The 16,237-nt window shown below is 65.9% G+C and overlaps 1 protein-coding gene across 1 annotated transcript; it reads left to right on the top strand.

The window, feature by feature from the left end:
• Window positions 1-750: 750 nt before the first annotated feature.
• Window positions 751-15,263, top strand: FURIN (furin, paired basic amino acid cleaving enzyme). Its single transcript, XM_005239409.4, has 15 exons — window positions 751-1,131; window positions 6,454-6,552; window positions 7,234-7,329; window positions 7,916-8,044; window positions 8,304-8,380; window positions 8,747-8,835; window positions 9,079-9,251; window positions 10,210-10,422; window positions 10,755-10,855; window positions 10,990-11,093; window positions 11,283-11,400; window positions 12,354-12,533; window positions 12,640-12,764; window positions 13,167-13,283; window positions 13,358-15,263. The coding sequence occupies exons 1-15, from the start codon at window positions 952-954 to the stop codon at window positions 13,924-13,926; spliced, it is 2,370 nt and encodes a 789-aa protein (XP_005239466.1). The 5' UTR covers window positions 751-951; the 3' UTR covers window positions 13,927-15,263.
• Window positions 15,264-16,237: the final 974 nt, after the last annotated feature.

Raw genomic sequence — 16,237 nt, 5'->3', positions numbered from 1 at the left:
CTGTGCCGGTTTCCTTTCAGTTGTGAAGATGAGTCACACCGGTGTCACCATGTTGTGCTCTGGAGGAAGGGCAGAGCTGAGCTGTTGAGGGTGACAGGCAGCTCGGTGCTTGACACTACTACCGGGCACTGCCTGGTCGCTCGCTCACTGTGGAGGTGCTGGGGCCAGGGGCTACCCAGAGAGCAAGGGCTCTCCCTGCCTTTCTTCCTCCCAGTCTCTTGTTTAGCTGGGGTTCCTCGCACAGCATCTGCGGGCGTCTCACCAGGTTTCCGCTTGGGACTGGAGAGACAGGATTCCCATCCCAATTGTTCCCAGCTCCATACCCAGACAGGCCCGTGCCGGTTGGAGAAGGGGCTCTTGTCCGCTGCAGAGCATGGCGGCAGGAGGCACGGCTGCCCTCGCCTTGCCTCTTCCCTCCTTTGGTGCTCTTCTTCCCTCCCAGTTTGTTTCATGTGTTTGTAAGCCCAGTGTAAGTACACATTGGGCAACAGGCAACGTAAACAGTGGCTCTGTGCTGGAAGCAGGAGCACGGGCAGGGGCAGGCATGCCAGGGCACCCTGCAGGGCCAGCTGCTGCTGTGGCTCCTGGGGGCCCCAGGTCACATCTGGCTGTCCATGAGCCATGGTGGGCAGCGCGTGCTGTGTGCCAAGACCCCGGTGGCAGAGCCGCAGCTTGGTCTGGCGGAGCCTGTGCTCCCTGGGTTTGAAGAGAGGCACCGCGGGGCCTGACCGCTCTTCCGTCTCTCTGCAGATCGTGCTGCTGTCCTGGACGGTCTGTTCCTGCTGCCTCTGGCCCAGCTGCTGCGGGCTCGGCCCCATGCTTGCGTGGGCTGAGCAGGGACCAGCGGGGCAGAGAGGCCGGCGCTCCTCGGGGTGCTGACGCGGGGAGGCTGCTGGACCTGCCGCTCCTGGGACCCTCCTGCTCCCCAGCTAGAGGAACCCCGATATTCTGATGGATCTGAGGCCCTGCTCGCTGCTCCTGCTCTGGACTCTGGTGGTTGCCCTCGCTCTCCTGGCCCAGGAGGTGCTGGCCCAGCATATTTACACCAACACCTGGGCTGTGCTCATCCCCGCAGGGCCCCAGGAGGCTGACAGAGTGGCCAGGAAGCATGGATTCCTCAACCTGGGCCCGGTAAGTCCTCTGCTTCCCTGTCCTCATGGAAGCAGCATCCTCTGCCACAGTCTGGATGGGCGCTGGGCTCAGCCCTGGAGCCAGCTCGGGGGCTGCTCTCTCTGGCAGCAGGGCGACTGTGTTCGTGCCCGTTCACTGAAGCCTTACAGCATGTGCTGTGTTGACTGAAGGGTGGTAATTAGCTGGATGGAGACAGGGCCTCTCCTCACCAATGGGATGGTCTGGTGGCATGGCATGATAGGACAGGGCGCACTGCCTGCTGGAGGGGGAAGAAGGAAAAGCCCATCCTAGTGTGAAAAAATTGGGAGTGCTGTGCATTGGTAGAGGAGGGGAGGGCTCCGGGTTCACGGTGGTGCTCCCTGCTGCAAGCTGCCCCACTGCGGCACAGCCTCGGCTCAGCTGGGGAGGCAACAGCACCTCCTGGGTGTCCCCAGAGCAGGTGGTCTGACAGCAGCCACGTGTCCTGGGCCCTAAACAGAAGGTGTCAGCAGGTTCCCACTGCTCTTTGCTTTCTCTGCCCTCATCCAGGGATGGGACGGCACACGTGGCTGTGTTGGGACCATTGCCTCCCTCCTGACAGTGGGGTGGGGAGAATGGGGTGACAGTGAAGGAACCGGGACCCCTTGTGTTCCCTGCAATCCTGGCTGTTCCCAGCCTTGTCCCCAGCGGGAGGAGTTCCCCAGTGCTGTCCTCCTGACAGCCTTGGCAGAGCCCAGCTGCCCTGTGCTCCAGGCCCCAGGCAGCTGGCTCTGCTTTCCCTGGCTGGCTGTGGGCTGTGCCCTCGCTGGTAGCCAGAGTGTTCCCAGGTCTGACTCTCGTAGCGGTGGTGTGAAAGCTGAGAGCCACCGGGGGGTGGCCAGGCTCCGGCTTGCCAGCGCAGTGCTGCAGGCAAGACATGTCTCTGTTGGCACACCACGTCTTGCAGGCCAGCACTTCTTGATGCCACCGTTGTAGTGTGATGCCACTGCCCTCTGCTCTCGGCACGGGCTGATCTGTGGGGCTTTTCTTCACCCTGTGCCACGGGCAGGGCTCTGGCCTCTGCGCTGGTGGCAGGTGGGGACTTTGCCGATGGAGCTGGCACCAGCACAGCTGTTGTGATCACAGAGGGGGCCAAGGGGATCCCATGGGAGTGGTTGCAGCCGGGCTGGCCCAGAGGAATGCCTCCCCACAGGCATGGGGAGCAGGACCAGTGCTGCTCCAGCAAGGTGAGGCTGGTACTGGCAGAGCAGAGCCCATGTGGCTCTGCCAGCCCTGGCTGGGCTGTCAGCATGCCTGGGGGTCTGTTGCCCCGACAGCAGGATGCTGCTGCCGGGCTGGGCTGGCTCTCCGGGAAGGAAGCAAGGAGCAAAATCCCAGAGGAAATTGCACAACTCATGGCTGCGGTGTCAGGACCTCGCTGTGAGCAGCTGCCGCGAGCCATGGCGGGTGGGGAAGGTGGCTGCTGCTGGAACCAGCGGGTGCCTTGTCCTGCCACCCAAAATGAGCCCTGCATGGGGCTGGGGGTGTGCAGGGCTCTGGGGACAGGGAGCCCTGAGTCTTCCAGGGCTTGTGCTGGAAGAGGGAACTCTGTGGGGGCTGGGGCCAGGTGTGGGGGCAATGGGGTGGCCTCATATAGGTGCTGTTTGGGTGGAAGTGTCTTAGAGCCAATGTCGGGGCAGAGGATGTGTCGGGCCAGGGCTGCTGCCGTGCAGAGGGGACTGGGAGAGTGGCCCAGGATGCGTCCCACTGGGCCAGGTCTGTGCCAAGACGCCTGGGAGCAGGGACAGGGCTGAGGTGCCATCATCCTGCTCCTGACAGCGTTTCCCGTTGTGCTGTGGTGCAGAGCCCCGTGGCCCAGGCCTGTTTGGGGTCTGTCCCTGGAGCTGTGGAGGCTCTGCACTAGCTCTGCCCAGCAGTGCTCACCTTCTACCCATGCTATTTGTTCTGCTGCCAGAGGCTGGCACCTCTGCCCCGGGCTCTCCCAGCCCACGGCAGAGCAGCGGTGAGGCAGCACCTGCAGGCAGTGCCCCGTGGGCTGTGGCAGCTTGGGCTGCGGCAGGAGCTGCTGGTCTGGGCATGTTTTCTCCCGTTCTGGAGCCTGTCCCAGTGTCTGTGCTGTGGGATGAAGCTTGGCTGGCCCGGGTAGCCCGCTCCCACAGAGGGGCCATGGTGGCCCAGTGGGAAAAGCAGGGCTGGAAGGAGCTGGGCTTTCCCTCCTGGGAGGTTTCTGAGCTGCTGTTCCTGGGGGGTGCGTGCCGCTGGGACAGGATGCGGCAGCCAAGCTGGAAGGGGGGGAGCTGGGTGCTTCTGGCAGTACCCCAGTGTGAGGCCCCCAGGGTCCTTATCTGAGAGGATCCTGGCCTCAGCATGGGCTCTGGACACTGTCCTCAGAGGCGTGCTGTCCTGGCGTACTCCCCGCTCCACCACTGCCTGCGGAGCGGGGCAGGCGGGCAGTCCCCTGGGCCAGCGGTGCCTCCAGCAGAGAGATGCCAGGACCCGCGTCTGATGCCAGCAGCCTTGAAGGGGACCCAAAGGACAGCGTGGGGCGGGCGGGGGTCAGAGGGGAGGGACAGATGCAGCAGCGAGGCGGGAGCACAGTGGTTCATGCTGTTGGGGCTGGTGCAGAGGAGGGGGCACAGCCGGGGAAGGGCCCAGCTGCTGGTGCCAGCCTTGGGCTGCGCTGGCAGGACACCGGCAGTGCCAGCCCAGGGAGGGGTGAGCGCTCCCACCTCCCATACCGCTGGGCTGCTGGTCCCCGCTAGCCCCCACTGCCACCTGGCATGTCACCCTGCTCCCAGGGACACAGGTGGGAGCACGGGCAGCCTGCTGGCCGTGGGGCTGGCTGAAGTGGCTGGGGCAGGAGCCACGGGCTGGCACTGCTCTCCGTGGGATCAGCGCTGCCTGCCCTGGAGACGCACAGGGCTGGAGGGGCAGCTCTGCCCTTGCTGAGGACAGGGACTGTGGGGATTAGGGTGGAAGTGTGTGGGCTGGCTGGCTGCTGGATGCCACCACAGTGTCTGTGCAGACCTAATCCAGTCGGATGACCAGACAGAGCCATGATGTACGTGCAGGAACAATCAGGGCTCTGTCCTTACCCCCGGAGGGGGTGACGGGGTGTTGGGGGAGGGTGGCTAGCTTTCCCCTCTGCCAGCCCAGTGCAGAGGCTTTCCTCCTCAGAACCTCCCCAAATGCTCTGAGCTACCGGGCATCCCAGGCTGTGCTGGGGGGATGCAGTGTGCCATGGGGAACAGGCCCAGATCTGTCCCCAATGACTTTGGCGGTGCTGGAGGTACGATGCTGCTGTAACAGGCAGGACTGCAGCTCTGCAGCCGGCTGTGCCAGGGCTCCAGCTGCCTGCCCGTGCCCTCAGGGAAGGGGTGTAGAGCTGCAGGCCAAGTCCTGGCCTTTCCTTCGCCAGCCCAGGGCAGGAGCAGTGCCCAGCTGCCACTGGCACCACAGAGCGCAGCCCCACATCACAAGCACCACGTCCTGGGGAGCCGGCACCGTCTGTGGCTTCCCTGGATAACACCAGCTGGCGCAGCATGGGGTTGATTTGCCCGCTGCACTGTCCCCCACTGCAAGCTTGCTCCCCGCCATGGCCCAAAGTCTGGGGGACACACACAGAAAGGAGTGAGGTTCTGAGCTGGCAGCCAGGGGCTTTGCCTGCCCCTTTCCTGGGGCCTGGTGTGTGCTGGCATGGTGTGAGCACCAGACTGCCCTGGCGATGGAGCCATGGACACAAGTCCTGACCCTGGTGCTGGGCTCCTGCTGTCTTGGGCTGCCATGAGTCAGGTCTGTTCCCTTTCCTGCCCACGGAGCAGCTGGTGCATGGGGGGCTGCGCTGTGGGGGGAGCACTGTGGAGCAGAGCGATTCCTTTTGGCAGGTGGGGGCTTAGCCTGCTGGTACACGGTGCTCCTTGAGCAGCGGTGGTGCAGGCCCGGCTCCAGGTGCTGGGATGCTTTTCCCTTCACCCCGAAGCTCCCCTGTGCTCCAGCGGGTAAGTGCACGACTTGGGGAGCTGCAGCCCAGATTTGCTGCCCTGGGGCTGAGGGTGCTGCTCTGCCGGGTGCACCTTTCCTCCCCTGCTCAGCCTTGGAGGCTGTGTGGCTGGCCAGGGTGGCAGCACATCTGCAGAGCTTTGATAAGCTTGTGGGGGTTCATTAGCTGCAATCAAACTGTTTTGCGGCAGCCTGGGGAGGCAGAGGGCGAGATGTCCTCCCCCTCGTGTTTGTTCCTGCAGCCCTTGCACCCAGCCCCCCAGGTGACGGCACAGCCTGGGCAGCTGGATCCTGCCCATGGTCACTGCCCAGGCTCTGTGGCTTCCAGGGAGACAGGGTGGGCGCTTGGCCCCTTCTCCCCTGCCCAGGCAGGCTGCTGGGCTGGGGACCCTGGGTGGCAGGGGTGGGACCGCCACGACCCAGCCAGCCTCTGGGATCTGCGGGAGCGGGTAAGGAAACAACAGCACCGTAGGGGGTTTGGGGTTTAAGTAACCGTCTGGGTGGATGCGTGGCCGCCTGGCCCAGCTGGGCTGTGCTGGAGTCTTGTCGTGCCCCTGCCCAGGCTGGGCTGTCCCGGCGTGCGTGGGAGCTGAGCTGGGCTTAGCGCAGCATGGCGCCTCGGCTCGTGGCTGTCCCCAGCTGGGGTCGGACGCCTGCGTTCCCCACCTCATCTTGCTCAGCTGGAGCTGGCTGTGCCCCGAGGTAGAGACCAGCGCCGGGTGGGTGCTCCGGTGGGGTGCTGGCCTGGGGCACACGGGGAGCAGGGCTCTGCTAGCAGCCTGTCCGGAGGGGCAGAGGCTGGCTCAGACCCTCCCTGCTCTGGCTGGGGCTGCCTGGGGAGCAGGGCTGCAGGCTGCCCGGGACCCTCCTGCACCAGTAGCAGGGGGTGCTGGTTGACTCCAGAAGAGGAGCGGTGGGTTTGGCACCTGAGGTTGGTGCCTCTCCCAGGCTGGCTCCAAAAGGCCTGTCCCTCTCTGCCACCTGCAGCAGTGGAGTGGGCTGTGGCCGGGGAGCTTGGCGCTGCTGCCTGGGACCACCCTGCCAGGGCAGCAGCTTTGTTGGATAATTTGAGACTTAGTGCCATGCAGGGACCCACAGGAGGTTGAGGTGGGCAGAGGCTGTGGTGTTGTGGCCCCAGGGTCTCCCCAGCTGCCTTGTCACCAGCTGCTGCAGCCTCTCACAGGAGGTCCTGCCCTGTGCACCCAGACACAAGCCCCACCAACCACTCCAGAGTGGGGGCCCAGTCTGCCCATGGCAGCCCTGGGGCTCGGGATTGCAGGTGCGGAGATGGGGAACTATGGAGAAGGGGCTCTCAAGTCCATCCTGCTCCTTTCTCTGTTGCAGATCTTTGGCGACTATTACCACTTTCGGCACAGCGGTGTGGTGAAGCGTTCCCTCTCGCCCCACCAGCCCTGGCACAGCCGTTTGGCCAGGGAACCGCAGGTACCTGCAGCAGGGGGGCCTTGCCCGCCATGCGTGGGGGGCCTGGCTTTGGGCCTGGCCACTTCACACTGGCATGTGAGCCGGTGCTGGGCACAGGATGGAGCTGAGCTGCCTTGAACCGTCCCTGGCATCGAGGCCCTTGGCAGAGCCGAGTGGGAGCCCAGCACGTGGCCGGCAGGGGCAGGGGGGCAGTGGAGCCAGCGCCACTGGCCTGTGGGCTGCTGTGGGCCCAGGGCACGGGGCAGCCTGCGCTCCCTGGAGGGTTCTCAGCCCTCGTACATGGGACAAGGTGCGCAAGGGCAATGCCAGCAGTGCCAGATCGCTGTGTGGCAGGGCTGCCGTGATCTCTGTCCCCTGGCGCTGGCCCAGGGGCCTGGCAGGCTGGCAGCAGAGCTGGGTGTGCAGCGTGTCACAGCGGCTGGCAGGCTTTTGGCAGCCCGCTGCTCGGCAGAGCTCTGTGCTGTGACCTGCCCGCTCCGCTGGAGCGCAGCCTGTCGCGGGACACCCTGGCCAGGAGGGATGGTCTGGGTGCTGCTGTAGCTCTGGGGGGGTCAGATACTCTGCCAGCCCAGGGGTGGCTGTGAGCTCCCCAGGGAGAGCCCCTCTGGGCAGGCTGCTGGCTGTGGGGCAGGGGGTCTGGGGAGCTGCTGGCATGGGCATGAGCTGCTTCTCTGTCCCCAGGTACAGTGGCTGGAGCAGCAGGTGGCAAAGCGCAGGACCAAGCGAGACATTTTCATGGAGCCCACAGACCCCAAGTTCCCGCAGCAGTGGTATCTGGTGAGTGCAGGGCAGGGGCTGCACGCTGCCGGGCAAGGAGGGGAGCCATGCAGCCACAATAGCGGGTGTGAGTTCTGGGGATGCAGACGTGGCAGCCAAGGCACTGCTGCCAGCCAGTCTGGCAGGGAGGAGGAGGAAGAGGAGGAAGGCCTGAGGCAGCCACCTGGTGCTGTGTGTCAGGGGGCACCCCAGGGAAGAGACCATGCTCGCGGAGCTGCGGCTCCCTGCTGGGTTGCTGACAGGGCTGGGGAGAGCCCCGGGCTGGACTAGGGGGGAGCAGCCCCTTGCCGGGCCCAGAAGCAGGGTCTGTGCCTGTCTGCATCGTCGAGCTCAGGCAGAGCCGTGTTTGGGGGGCCCAAGCACAGCCTGCGGCTCGGTCTCATTTCCGAGTGGCCCTCCCGGCTGGCTGTGCCCAGCCCTCTGCGCCCAGGTCCCCGGGGGCTTCCTCATTCCCATGTCACAGCAGAGCAGGGTGAAGGCTGCCTCTTGCCCTCCTGTAAGCCAGGGCTGGGAGGGGTCCAGGCACACCCCCGCTGCAGTGCCAGCAGCTGGGTGCAGCTCCTATTGCGAGGGCTTCTCTTGGCAGTACAACACCAACCAGCGGGACCTGAATGTGCGTCAGGCCTGGGAGCAGGGCTACACGGGCAAGGGTATCGTGGTTTCCATCCTGGATGATGGCATCGAGAAGAACCACCCTGACCTGGAGGGCAACTACGTAAGTGTGAGGCAATGCTGCAGGACATTGTGCCATGCGAGCCTGTTCAGGTGGCTGTGGCTGCTCAGAGCAGCCCCGTTGCTGCGTGGTGGAGGGCCTGTGCCTGCTATGGCGGGACATGGAGGAAAGCGACGTAGTTGTGGAGCCTTCCCCCCTGCTCAGCTCGGCCTCAGGAGCATGGAGCACAGGTGTGGCCCCAGGATTGGTGGGGCTCAGTGGCCAAGGTGGACAGTCTCTAACTGCCAGATCTGTCTTCCAGGATCCAGGGGCGAGCTTTGATGTCAACGACCAGGACCCAGACCCACAGCCCCGCTACACGCAGATGAATGACAACAGGTGAGGCAGGAGATAGAGGCAAGTGTGGCAGAGCCCAGCTATGGCAGGGTTTCAGCGGCAGTGCCATCCCTCATGGATGGCAGGAGCATGCACGGGTGGTGGCACATCTTTGCCCCATGGAGAAACCCCCTGACATCCTTTCTGATATGAGCAGCATCCTCTGGGGCTGCCCGGTGCCAGCGCAGGCCATTCAGTCCCCCCTGCCCTGGAGCAGAAGGGTAGACAGAGGAGCCCTGCAGGGCTTTTTGTCAGCTCTCTGGTTTGGGAGGGATGGGAAGCAGCTCAGGTGCTGGTTGCTGCAGCCAGTGCCCAGCCCTGTGCCCCTTGCGCCCCATCCAAGCATGCTTGGTCCTGTTTTGACTGCAGACACGGCACACGCTGCGCTGGGGAGGTTGCTGCTGTGGCAAACAATGGAATCTGTGGTGTTGGTGTGGCTTACAACGCCAGGATCGGAGGTGGGTGCCACCCTGCCCTGTGCCGAGAGCAAAGCCTGTGCTGGGCTCCGCGGGTGCCTCATGGCCGGAGGAGTGGGCTGTGCCCGGGGATCTCGGCGCTGCTGGCCAGGGCAGCCCTGTGATGGCTCGTGGCACAGGGTGGCAGCAGTGGATGGAGGGCTTTCGCCAGCGGCACCGCTGCCCTGAGGTGCGCGGCCACCCTGCCCCGTCCGGTCGCCCGTGACGTCTGCTCTCTGGCCCTAGGCGTGCGCATGCTGGATGGGGAGGTGACTGATGCTGTGGAGGCCCATTCCCTGGGCCTCAATCCCAACCACATCCACATCTACAGTGCCAGCTGGGGCCCCGAGGATGACGGCAAGACTGTGGATGGCCCGGCCCGGCTGGCAGAGGAGGCTTTCTTCCGAGGGGTCAGCCAGGTGAGCAGGAGAGTTTGCCAGGGGAGCGCCAGCTGAGCTCCTGCCCCTTCCCCCAGGTCTCCCTTGCTCTGCCTGCCCTGGTTGTTGTCCCGGCCCTCCCGGGATGAGCTGTCTTCCAGCCTATCTCCAGGATCAGGCTTTGTTGGTTTTTCCAGTTCTTCTTGTGTGATGGCCCTGAGTCAGGGCTCCTCCCGTGCGTGCGGGATGCTTCTCACACCTTTCTGAGCAGCCCCATGCTCCCAGCTGAGAGCTCCTGTGCAGCCCCGTGCCAGGCTGGTCTCTCCCTGCTCTCTGAAGCCCTGTGCTGGTTCCTGCCTGGTTTCACACCAGCCACTTGCCCTTGCTTCCTCCGCCTGTCTTTCCCCTGCTGTCCCCGTGTGCTGTTGGTGCAGCAGCCTGCATGGTTAGCTGTGCCCCATGTTCCACCTGGGATTCCCTGCGTGGAGAGACGCATGTGCCGTGCAAGGCATGCTGCAAACCCACCCCGCTGTGCCACGCCAGCTCTGTCACAAACACAGCGAGTGGAGCTGTGGCTTTTGGGTACCGCGCCGCCGGCTGGGGCTGCTCTGCTGAGCTCCCGCAGCGCTGCCAGGCGGCTGCAAATCCCACACAGGCAGAGTCAGCCTGGGTGATTTCCAAGCAGAAAAAGGCATCGGTTCTTGGAAGGCCCTTCTGCCACCCAGTGCCTTACATGGTGGGGCAGCCCCCGTAGCCTCTGCAGAGGTGCTCTGTAGGCGTGGTGGTGGTGAGGGATGCAGCACTGCGTGCCCTGGCCAGTGGGCTGTGACCAGGGGTGTCCCTCAGTGTCCCAGCTGCATCTGCTCGGTCTTTCCCACTCAGGCTGCAAGAACCCTGGGGCCAGCACCATCTGCTTGTCCCCAGCTCCAGCCTGGGGCTTCCTGCCCTGCGGCAGCGTGGGTGACACCGGCGCTGGCCCTCACCCTGCCTCTGTTGCTAGGGCCGAGGGGGGCTGGGCTCCATCTTCGTCTGGGCATCTGGGAACGGGGGCCGCGAACACGACAGCTGCAACTGTGACGGTTACACCAACAGCATCTACACGCTGTCCATCAGCAGCACCACGCAGTATGGTAACGTGCCCTGGTACAGCGAGGCCTGCTCCTCCACCCTCGCCACCACCTACAGCAGCGGCAACCAGAACGAGAAGCAGATTGTGAGTCGGGGCTGCGGTGTCTGCAGGCGTGGGGCTCGTGGGGGTGGGATGCGCCGCGAGCTGCATCTGCCCTGGGCACCCCTCTGGGGACCGAGTGGGATGTGGTGCTGGGAGCAGGGCTGGCCCCGCTGTGCCATGCTGCTGCCTGCCAGGTTGCTCCCAGGACTGCGGTCTCGTGAGCTGAGGGTTTCTGGAGCTCATGAGCTGCCCCAGGAGTGGTGGCTCTGCCTCGCCTCCTGCAGCCCTTGTGGGGACACAAGTCCCCAAGACCCCTCCATCCTGGACGTGGCTGGTGCCCACAGCACCTCTTACCCCAGCACTCCTCCTTGCAGGTGACAACTGACCTCAGACAGAAATGCACCGAATCACACACAGGGACATCGGCCTCGGCGCCCCTGGCCGCTGGCATCATCGCCCTCGCCCTGGAAGCCAAGTAAGGGCAGGCACAGAGCAGGGCTGGGCTGGGGGCGGCCGTGCAAGCCCCACAAGGCAGCAATGCCTGGGCACGGACCTGCCTGGGGCTGGCAGGACCCGACGCTGGTGCCTGAGCCCCGTGTCTCCCTGCAGCAAGAACCTGACATGGCGGGACATGCAGCACCTGGTGGTGCAGACGTCGAAGCCGGCTCACCTCAACGCCAATGACTGGGTCACCAACGGCGTCGGCCGCAAAGGTACTGGGGTGCCAGGGATGGACCAGGGACCCCCATTCCTGCAGGCACTGCTAAGCTGAGGGTGCTGGGGCACAGCACCCTGGGGGGCAAAGGAAGCAGGAGGCCCCGGTGGGCTGCACAGCGTGGCCGGGCACACGTCCCCTGCCAGGGACCCCCCGGGAGCAGCACTGATCCCATCTCTGTCCACAGTCAGCCACTCCTATGGCTATGGCCTGCTGGACGCGGGGGCCATGGTGAGCCTGGCCAAGAACTGGACCACGGTGGGACCTCAGAGGAAATGCGTCATCGACATCCTCACGGAGCCAAAGTAAGGGCTGCTGAGCCCAGGAGGGCATCGCCCAGCGTCCTACCCACGCATGGCCCCACACAGGAGCACAAGCACCTCTGGTTCCAGGGCGGGGAGTGGGGAGGGTCTCCAGGGCTGAGCTGCCCCCAGGACCCCAGACCATCCTCCTGTGAGAGCCTGGGGAGAGTTGGGGAAGGTGCCTTCCAGCTATCCAGTGCTGAGGTCGACTGCCGAGCTTGCCTGCTCCTGCTGGGGCCGGGCTGGGCGCAGCGGGGGTGCGGACGGGCTGGGGCACTGCGGTTTGGGAGCTGCCGGCACAGTCATCCCCAGACAGAGGGGCTTTTCAGGGGTCAGACAGAAGCTCCTTTTAGTCCCGCTTGGCTGCCCCTGCCACAGCGCAACATGTGCCGAGTCTCGTGTGCGGCCGGGGTGCTCCCTGGGGGCTCTCGGGGAGGTGGAGGGGGGCGTCCCTGGGCACGGATGGAGCCACAGTCTGTGCCTGCTGCCCTGCTGCAGTCCCCCGGGACCTGCCCCTGCCCATCCTGAGCGGGCAGTCCTTGTGACCAGTGTCCTGTGCTGGCACCAGGGCTGGCGCTGCGGGGCGGGGGGCAGCTGCATACAAGCACCGGGATGGGATGTCTGTGCCCGTCCCATCCCTCCCTGGCCGCGCCGTGCAGGGTGTAGCTGGCCCAGCGGCGGGTGAAGAAAGGGCCCATTCAGGGCTGGCATGGGGAGGCGGCACCGGGCAGCGCGTGCTCGGCAGGGAACTGGGGCAGCCCCGTCTGCTGCCTGCACCCATCTGGGGATGGAGAGGAGGCACTGCCAGCTGCTGCGGGATCGATTCTCACTCCAGCTGCCCTGGGGCACAGCGCCCAGTTCCTAGGGCAGCCGCAAAGCCCCGCGGTGGGGGCCAAGGCACCCTGTCACGTGCCCCCCAGGCTGGAACAGGGCTCACTGTTGCCTGTCCTCGGCAGGGACATTGGGAAGCGCCTGGAGGTGCGGCGGAAGGTGGACGCCTGCCTGGGGAAAGCCAACTACATCAGCCGGCTGGAGCACGCGCAGGCCAGGCTGACGCTGTCCTACAACCGGCGGGGGGACTTGGCCATCCACCTGGTCAGTCCCATGGGCACCCGCTCCACCCTCCTGGCTGCCAGGTAGGTGCCAGGCTGCAGGGCACCCCAGGGTGGCCCCCGGGCTGGGCTGGCACGAGGGTGGATTTGCGCGATGCTGGCACTCACCTCTCGCCCCCTCCTCACCCAGGCCTCACGACTTCTCAGCTGATGGCTTCAATGACTGGGCCTTCATGACAACGCACTCGTGGGACGAGGACCCCTCTGGGGAATGGGTGCTGGAGATCGAGAACACCAGCGATGCCAACAACTATGGTAGGGCTGGGCCAGCCTCACCCCCACTGCTGCTTCCCTCCAAGCCCAGGGTGGCCTGGAGCAGTATGGGCACCCACATGCCCCCGAGCTGAGGGGCTGGTGACACCTCCGATACTCTGCAGTGACCTGGCTGGGGAGAGGCTGGAGCTGGGCACATGGGGTGGGGACGCAGCTGCTCTGGAGAGGTGGGGGCCTGGGGCAGCAGGTGCCCCTCGTGCCAGCCGGCCTGGCCCACTGTCCCATGGGCAGCCCTGCACTGGGGGTGCTCTTCCAGGTGGTGGGCACAGCCCCCCTGTCCCCTGACAGCCCGTGGTGGGGGACCAGTGCCCCTCCCTGTGCCTGTCCCAAGTGCAGGTGGTCCGGCGGGCACGGTGGTGGTCCTCACCCCATATGTTGTTGCAGGCACGCTGACCAAGTTCACGCTTGTGCTGTACGGGACAGCCACCGACTCCCCCAGCCTTTCCAACCAGCTGGAGAGCAGCGGCTGCAAGACGCTGACCCCCAGCCAGACCTGCGTGGGTGAGTGTGGGGCGGGACGGGGGTGCAAGGCGCAGGCGGCCCCCCAGCCTGTGCTGACCCTGCCTTTCCCGCAGTCTGTGAGGAGGGGTACTACCTGCACCAGAAGAGCTGCCTGAAGCGCTGCCCTCCCGGCTTCGCGCCTGGCGTCCAGAACACACACTACAACCTGGAGAACAGCGTGGAGCCCATCGCGCCCCACCTCTGCCTGCCCTGCCACCCCTCCTGCGCCACCTGCGCAGGGCCCGGCCCCAACCAGTGCCTGACCTGCCCCGCGCACTCCCACTTCAGCAGCCTGGACCTCTCCTGCTCCCACCAGACACAGAGCAGCCGTGCATCCCCTGCCCTGGCAGACAGCGAGGGGCTGGCCGAGGCCCCTTCTCCAGCCAACCTGCCTGTCCTCATTGCCAGCCTCAGCTGTGTCCTCATCGTTGTCATCTTTGTCACTGTCTTTCTGGTGCTGCAGGCACGCTCAGGCTTCAGCCTGCGGGGCGTGAAGGTCTACGCCCTGGACAGCGGGATCATCTCCTACAAGGGGCTCCCCTCCGACATCTGGCAGGAGGAGGGCCCCTCCGAGTCGGACGGTGAGGAGTACGAGGCCCACAGCGAGAGGACTGCCTTCATCAGAGACCAAAGTGCCCTTTGATGAGCCCTCCCGCCCCTCCCTCCTCCCTGCCCAGCACCGCAGGGCCGGGGCAGGCGAGGCCGAGGGGCCCCGGACTCTGTCCCTGTCCCCCTCCCGCACCGCAGCCGCCCGGGGCTCCCTACCTACCGGCACCGTCCCTCAGCCCCGGCCTGGGCTGCCAGGCACGGCCCTGCTGGCACCGTCCCCAGCTCAGCACCGTCCCAGTCTTGCACCATCTCTCTTTGCCCCGCGTCCATCCTGCACCCCATGCTGGGGTGTTTGATGGCAGCAGGACCCCAGGCGCTCACTGGCCCTGCGCTGGCAGCTGTGTCCGCTGCCTGAGGTGGGCAGCTGCTGCTGGGGGTCATGTCAGTCCCCCAGGGTGGGGAGTGCGTGGGGTCCCTGGCTTGTCATTGCTCAGGCTGGGCTGGCCAGGGCAGGGGGGGCTCTGCCCCACCAGAGCTGAGCCCAGCCCGCGGCACGGCATCCCCTTGCCCCTGCCGCCCGTGGCACCGCCGGGCCGCTGCCTGCCTCCCTGGCTTGGCCCGCTGCCTCCTGGCTCCCCGCCACCTCCCGAGGGCCTGTCCGCCTCCACCCGTGCCCTTCAACAGCAATAATGGCCAGGCCTCAGCCTCTGCTGCCTGCTTGCCTGCTGCCTGCCCATCCTGCCGCAGCTGCTGCCTGCAGTGCAGACGGGCCCCCCCCCCCCCCCACCGGAGAGCGTGGGGCAGGGCAGCGCCTTCCCCGTGCCCAAGGCTCAGCCCCCCCAGCGTGGGCAGGGACCCCTCGCACAGAGCCCATGCTGCGGGGCTGCCCCGGCCCCTCGTGCTGTGCCCCTGGCCAGGGCTGTGCGTGCTGCTGGCAGGGGCAGTGGGGCAGCGCCCGTGTCTGCGCTGCCCGGCTCTGCCTGCACCCTGCCTGTGCTGGGCAGAGCCTGGTGTCCCTGCAGCCTCAGCCCCCAGAGCGCCCCTGCCCCCCAACGTGCCTTGCCCCCACTTGGTGACAATCCGTTCTGCTCCCCGCCGGAGCCCCCTCCCAGTGCCGCCTGCCCTCACTGCCCCTGCCCCATGGGCTGGGGGCCGGTGCCACGAGCCCCTTCACCGTCCGTTGCCGCACACCGGGGCCGTGGCACGGGCTTCTGCCCACCCTGTGCCAGCACCGGCCCCGGCCCGCCACGGACGGAGCTGCCGGCCGGGGGCCACAGGACTATTTTTCTATAATAACTTTTTGGTGCACAGTAATTTTTTCTTGTAATTTAATCAGCCGGGAGCTGCCTCCTGAGCCTGTTTTTAATTTAATGGATGTGGATATAACGCTAGAGAGACTGAGTTATTAAATGTTCAGAACTATGCAAACCAGCTCCGCTGCCTGTGCTCTGTGCCCCAGCCAGGAGGGTGCCAGGCTGGGGGTCGCCACTCCATGCTGCAGCCCCCCGTGGGGTGTCTGGATCTGCTCTGCAGCCACAGGAGGGGGCCTGGGGTCCTGCCTGCAGCTGGAGGGGAGCATCTTGCTGGGGGGCGTGCTTGCTGTGCAGGCAGGGAGCCCTGCTGCTGGCTGCTGCCAGAGCGCAGCTGCAGCCCTAGGTCCAGCTGCAGCCCCCGGACAGGACAGAGAAGCCCCCTGTTCCACCCCACAAGAGGTAAAGCACCCCCAGAGCCATGGGCTGCCCTGCCCAGGTCGTGGGTGCTGTGCAGGGGCTGCTGGTTGGGGACTCGGCACCCAGGCAGGGACTGGCCCCTTCACCTGAGAGTTGGGAAGCAGCTGCTCATTGGTAATGCAGAGAGAGGAGCTAATTCGGGAGCCGGCTGCAGCGCATGGAGGTGGCTGGGGGGGCAAAAGCCTGGGGAACTTGCACGCCTGTCCCACAGCGCGTGGGCTGAGCCCCTCCACAGCAGCCTGGGGACCAGCTGGGCTCACACGCGGCAGCCCCCGTGTCCAGCACCACCCTGCAGCAGCAACACGATGCCCACAGGGCAGCCCTAGGATGGGGATGGCCGGGCTGGACACAGGACCCTCTCATGCCCTAGCCAAGTTCCAGGCAGAGCCCACCCCAGCCCCCCTGAGCCCCCCATGGGGTCCCAGCCCCCAGGAGGATGTGTTGGGGCTGTGCTTACTCTCTCAGAAGCAGCACCTCTCTGCAGAGCTCCTCAGCCTCGCTGCACCCGTGGCCGCGGTGGCTTCCTGTGGTCAGGGGCGAGTTCCTCGAGGTGTGGTGGCAACTGCAGGCGCTGCGCAGCCCGCTCGGCCTTCTCTCATGAGGTGGGGGCAGGGACAGATCCCGGCCACCCCTGGGTGGAGGGCTGCGTGGGCCCGAGCTGGCAGCCGGGCACGG

The sequence above is a fragment of the Falco peregrinus genome, chromosome 1 (assembly GCF_023634155.1).
Source record: "Falco peregrinus isolate bFalPer1 chromosome 1, bFalPer1.pri, whole genome shotgun sequence".
NCBI classification, from domain to species: Eukaryota; Metazoa; Chordata; class Aves; order Falconiformes; family Falconidae; genus Falco; species Falco peregrinus.
The sequence above is the reverse complement of the archived record's forward strand: the minus strand, read 5'-3'. Positions and strand labels throughout refer to the sequence as shown.

What these genes read in the sequence shown, in the direction of transcription:
- FURIN (XM_005239409.4), top strand. Translation starts at nt 952, where the DNA reads ATGGATCTGAGGCCCTGCTCGCTGCTCCTGCTCTGGACTCTGGTGGTT. An exon ending in TCCCGCAGCAGTGGTATCTG is followed by an intron (nt 7,330 to 7,915) that starts GTGAGTGCAGGG and finishes TTCTCTTGGCAG; the next exon opens with TACAACACCAACCAGCGGGA. An exon ending in GCCCTCGCCCTGGAAGCCAA is followed by an intron (nt 10,856 to 10,989) that starts GTAAGGGCAGGC and finishes GTCTCCCTGCAG; the next exon opens with CAAGAACCTGACATGGCGGG.